Source organism: Vigna umbellata, chromosome 5 (assembly GCF_029865625.1).
Source record: "Vigna umbellata cultivar VRB3 chromosome 5, Vumbellata_1.0, whole genome shotgun sequence".
Classification (NCBI taxonomy): Eukaryota; Viridiplantae; Streptophyta; class Magnoliopsida; order Fabales; family Fabaceae; genus Vigna; species Vigna umbellata.
Window position 1 is genome coordinate 53,625,392 of NC_142169.1, and position 4,890 is coordinate 53,630,281.

A 4,890-nucleotide genomic window follows, 5' to 3' on the forward strand; every position below is an offset into this window, starting at 1 on the left:
GGTTAAGTCTCATGTTATATCGTCGTATCTAGAGGAAAACTTCCGCCAAATCTTTGAGATGTTGTTCCACAGATTGACTTCGGATGACCATATCATCTACGTAGACGTCCATGCATTTTCCGATTTGATGGTAGAAGACTTTGTCCATAAGGCATTGGTAGGTGGCTCCTGCATTCTTCAGACTGAACGACATTACTTCACAAGAGTAATTTGCGCGTTCGGTAATGAAGGCTGTTTTATTCTGATCGGGTTCGTACATGGGGATTTGGTTGTACCCTGAATACGCATCAAGGAAGCTTAGTACAGTATGTCCTGAGGCTCCATCTACCAACCGATCAATGCTCAGAAGGTGATATGAATCTTTAAGGCATGCTTTGTTAAGGTCGGTGAAGTCCACGCACATTCTCCATTAGTCGTTCGGCTTTTTGACCATGACCACGTTCGACAACCACGTCGTGTAAGTTACTTCTCTGATAAATCGGGCGTTCATCAGTTTGTTGACTTCTGTTTGTATGGCCACTCGTTTTTCTTCCCCGAATCGCCGTTTCTCTTGAGCAACTGGATGTGCTTCCTTGAAGATTGACAGCTTATGTGTCATTACTCCCGGATGGATCCCTGGTATATCTGCGGCCACCCACGCAAATAGGTCGGCGTTGGTTTTTAGTATCTTTGTCAGATCATGTTCATCGTGCGACTCCAAGCCTTCACCGATGGTCGTGGTTTTCGATGCGTCTGCTCCCAGCTAGAATGTTTTGACGTCACCTTGTGGATGGAGATGCTCGTCTATATTGGTTCTGGGATCCAAGTCAATCGTAGTTGTTTCAGCTCTTCTGGCTCTTCTTGGTGGCATGAAAGGTGTGACCTTTAAACCGGCAACGTAACATTGTCGAGCCGTTTGCTGATCGGCCCTTACCGTACACATGATGCCTCTCTCTGTTGGGAACTTCATAGCTAGATGAGGGGTGGATACGATGGCTCCGAAAGCGTTCAAGCATGGTTGTCCTAGTAAGGCGTTATATGAAGTATTTGCCTCTACCAGTAAGAACCTGACTCTTAGCTCTCTTGCCTCCCTACCTGTTCCGAGTCGAGTTCTTAGGTCGAGGTATCCCCGAGTGTCAACTCTTTCCCCTACGAAGCCTACAATCTGCTCGTTGAAAGGGGCTATCAGGTCTTCGGATAAATCCATTTTCAGGAATGTGGTCAGTACAAGATATTGACTGAGCTGCCTTGATCAATGAGCACTTTCCTGACATCGTAACGGGCTATCTCAACGGTGATGACCATGGGGTCATCGTGATCAGGGCCAGGAGCGTGGAAGTTTGCATCTGTAAAAGTGATGTTGGGCATGGATCGAGGTTGTCGATCTACCATGTGCACCGCTTTTACATTTCTCAAGTGTCTTTTCCGAGCGAAGCCTCCAGATATGATGTGATTCGTCCTCGGACTGACCTCTCTCTTTCTGGGTGTCGGGGTTGGCTCCGGGATCGTCGTCTTCGTCGGTCGTCCCTATGAGGCGATCGTTCGGGACTTCTCCGCAAGGTTTCCTTCCTGCTGGGGTTGCTGCTCTGGTGGATGTTCTCTCCTTTATGTATTTTTGGAGGTACCCTGAACGGATGAGTCTTTCTATCTCATCTTTTACTATGTTACACTCTTCGGTGTCATGGCCAATGTTTAGATGAAGACGACATGCTTTACTTCCATCAGCATTCTTTGGAGTGGCCTTCCACCGAACGGTGAAGAGTTCTACGAGCAGTGCCTCTTCGAGTACCTTTGCTCTGGGTGCGTTGAGGGAAGTATAACGATCGTATTTGGGTGTCCATCCCGACTCCTTTCGAGGAGGTCTGTCAGCTTTATAGTCGTTGGACGACCGCTTCATATCTTTCTTGGTACCAATGTTAGGATTTTCTTGTTGTTGCCTTTTTCTGGAGTTTCTAAGGTCCTCAATGCGTATGAATTTCGCGATCGTTGCCTAGAGTTCTTCCATAGACTTTGGAGGATCTGCATACAACTGTTCAGCGAAGGTAGATTGTTTATTATAAACGTGTGATTCATGTCTTTTACGCGTCTGGTCGTCTCATTGTATCTCTGCATGAAAGCTTTCAAGGTTTCATCTTTCTCCTGTTTAGTGTTTACGAGCTCAGCCGGAGTCATCTCCGGTCTTCTGTTGGTAGCATACTGTTTTCGAGGGAGGGTGTGATACCACTCCAGTGCCTCATCTTTCAGGGATAACGAAAAAGCTCGGCAAATGACTAGATCATTGTCTGTGTAGAATGCCATGGCGTCTATAAAGTTTCGGAGATGGTTGTCTGGGTCTACTGAGCTATCGTATCTTTCTAATGTTGGAGGGGGTTTTTCTGGCATATTAGCTTGCATGATGGCTTCCGTAAATGGAAGTAGGTTGGTAAGCCGTAGAGAAGTGGGCCCCTTCCTTCCTTCTCCGATAGGTTCGGATGGTCCTCCATGGTGGCTTCCTTCATTATCGTCCTGTCTGTTGGAGCCCGAGATCTCCAGCGGAGGTCGTTGCGCTCCCAGCGCCGCAAGTTCCTCTGTTTGTTTACGCTGAATTTCCTATTGTTCTCGTATAGTCTTCGCCTGGGCCTCTATCTGTGCCTGAAGCTGCTTGATCAAGTCTCGAGTGTTATTCTCTTCCATGGCTCCTGTGGTCTTCCTTGGTTATGCTAAATCTCGGGCCCCACGGTGGGCACCAAAATGTTTCGGTATAATTGTTAGGACCGAGACACGAACCTGATCAATGACGTCTTCACCTTCTCACAATGCAGTTATCCTTATATCTTCCAGTTGCACAGGGCTCTTCGGGGAGAATGGAGTGGGTACCTGCAAAGGCACTCCGACGCTCAAGTCAGAAAAAGGAATGACCGAACCTTTTGGTTCAATAATCAAATTAATATTTTCTCTCTCTTTTTTCAATTATCAAAACGTACCTCTTTCCTTTAGGTTTCTTGTATTTAACCTAAAATAAGATGAACCGTTTACCTAAAAATCCGATTAGTTGGATAATCCAGTCACCTGATCGTGATCCTCGTCTTTGATACTTGGTTGGTTAGTTCCGTAACTTGCGCTTTCATGGTTAGACATTTGTAGCCGCTTCTTCCTTAGTTTATCCGGGTTAATTGACCTAGTCTGAATAAAGCTGACCGAGCATCTGTTGACTCTTAGCTTGACTGAGTTAATTTGACCCATACTCGTTGTTTGGTTTAAGTAATGAACGATCGCTATTAAGACGATCGATACTAGGGGCAGCATTGACGAGCGTATGGCATGACGATTGTCTCGCTGGCATTATCTTTTACGATATCGCGATTGTTTTCTAGGAGGTTGACGATCGTTCGGAAGTGATCGTTTGACTATTCGTTAATACCTAGCCTGTTTACTATTGCTAATCGTCCAGATAAAGACGATCGTTCAGTCGGTTGTTTGGTTTATTGTTGACAATAGCTCGACTTCAGATATTCTACCATAGACATAGTATGAGTAGTTATGGAGATTAACCATAAATTAGAGTTACAAGAGTTTATTTTAATATTCTTAGTGAGAAAACGGTGATAACAGTGATTTTGTGGAGAAGAAAAGTAGTGCATGTTTTAATTTTTGGGTTTAGGAGCTTTGTATTCCATATGAACATTGCAATTGTCGAATATGGAGCCATTAGCGATGCCTTGAAAGTTTCCAGTATTGTTAACAGTGACTTTGGTTCCTTGCACAGAACCTCTCCTTTCTCCTGGGACGAGGATATATTCATTCCCTATGAACCCACTCTCAACAAACGCAATGATAGGTTTTGGGGGTTCTCCATGGACCTCGCGCTGAATCTCTGGAGTAGACCGTTCAAGCAAACTCTCTGTGAAAAAACCCGGAAACTTGAATTTGAATGGACCTCGAAACTTGACCGAAAGTCCATCTATTTTATGGCACTCAATGTTCACGTGAAAATTCAAGTCCATTTTAATACCTTGAGAATATGAATGCCTAACCTTCCAAGTCATTGTATTCACTCCGGGAGGCGTCACAGAATAGAAAGAAACTCTCTTCTGACAGAATATAGTGAAGAAACTTACATTGCCGCCGTCAAATGATGTTGGTGGAGAATAAGTAGTGCCTGCTTCAACCACTCTCACAAGCCGATATTTGAAATATCCGTACTTATTATCTCTTTCAGCAATGAGCTCCATGTTGACACGAATGGGGTGATCATCGCACAAACGGTCTGCGAATCTCAATAGCACCTTTTCTGCTCTCACGCTCATACGAAAGATGCTGAACTTAGATTTATCATTGACGCAAGTGTATACGATAGCGTACTCTTGAGGATACTCTGCACTTGACCATTTGTAAAGCTCTATCTCCAGATCTACACTCCATATATTTCCCATGTTGGAATTGCTGTGTGTTTTTGTATCACCACTACCGATACACTTTGTTTTTGGATGATAGATCAGAGAATGCAGGGTCATAAATAGAACTAGCTTGTTGCTTGTAAGAGACTCTGAACCAAGATATGACCCTACCATTAATGGTGTGTCCCCACCATTAACACATATGTCACACATTCGCATAGATAACAATTTGAAATTTTTTAACAATTACATATACTTTATGAACACCATGCATGTTGCTTATTTCAATTTCTCCTATCATGTGTAACATGTCGTACCTACTATTTTTCTCTGTTTTCTTCACTTTTTCTTCTTTTTCCCTAGGTTTCAACAGAAAATAATTTATCTCACTCGTCATTGAAAAACAAAACCTTAACATGCATCATCTAGTACTCACTTAATATAATTTGATCTATGTTTATATTTCTCACTATTTTAAACATCCGCTTTAAAATAAAAGGTATTCTATTAACAAAATTTATTGAAGAGTTAAAAT

At 43.4% G+C, this 4,890-nt stretch overlaps 2 protein-coding genes across 2 annotated transcripts; both read right to left on the bottom strand.

The window, feature by feature from the left end:
• Positions 1-409: 409 nt before the first annotated feature.
• On the bottom strand, positions 410-1,186 carry LOC148198614 (uncharacterized). Its single transcript, XM_088115876.1, has 2 exons — positions 763-1,186; positions 410-702 (listed from the first exon to the last, which is right to left on the bottom strand). Exons 1-2 carry the CDS (start codon positions 1,184-1,186, stop codon positions 410-412), a joined length of 717 nt encoding a protein of 238 aa, XP_087972002.1.
• A 14-nt stretch (positions 1,187-1,200) lies between these two features.
• LOC124839124 (uncharacterized) lies at positions 1,201-2,277 on the bottom strand. The gene is made up of 3 exons (XM_047314857.1): positions 2,062-2,277; positions 1,450-1,969; positions 1,201-1,364 (listed from the first exon to the last, which is right to left on the bottom strand). The coding sequence occupies exons 1-3, from the start codon at positions 2,275-2,277 to the stop codon at positions 1,201-1,203; spliced, it is 900 nt and encodes a 299-aa protein (XP_047170813.1).
• Positions 2,278-4,890: the final 2,613 nt, after the last annotated feature.

Excerpts from the sequence above, each read along its gene's own strand:
- LOC148198614 (XM_088115876.1), bottom strand. The coding sequence starts at position 1,186 with ATGGATTTATCCGAAGACCTGATAGCCCCTTTCAACGAGCAGATTGTA. Across the intron at positions 703-762 it reads CGAGCATCTCCATCCACAAG|GCTTGGAGTCGCACGATGAA; the intron begins GTGACGTCAAAA and ends CCATCGGTGAAG.
- LOC124839124 (XM_047314857.1), bottom strand. The coding sequence starts at position 2,277 with ATGGCATTCTACACAGACAATGATCTAGTCATTTGCCGAGCTTTTTCG. Across the intron at positions 1,970-2,061 it reads ACAATGAGACGACCAGACGC|GCAACGATCGCGAAATTCAT; the intron begins GTAAAAGACATG and ends GAAGAACTCTAG. Across the intron at positions 1,365-1,449 it reads CGACACCCAGAAAGAGAGAG|ATCGACAACCTCGATCCATG; the intron begins GTCAGTCCGAGG and ends TGCACATGGTAG.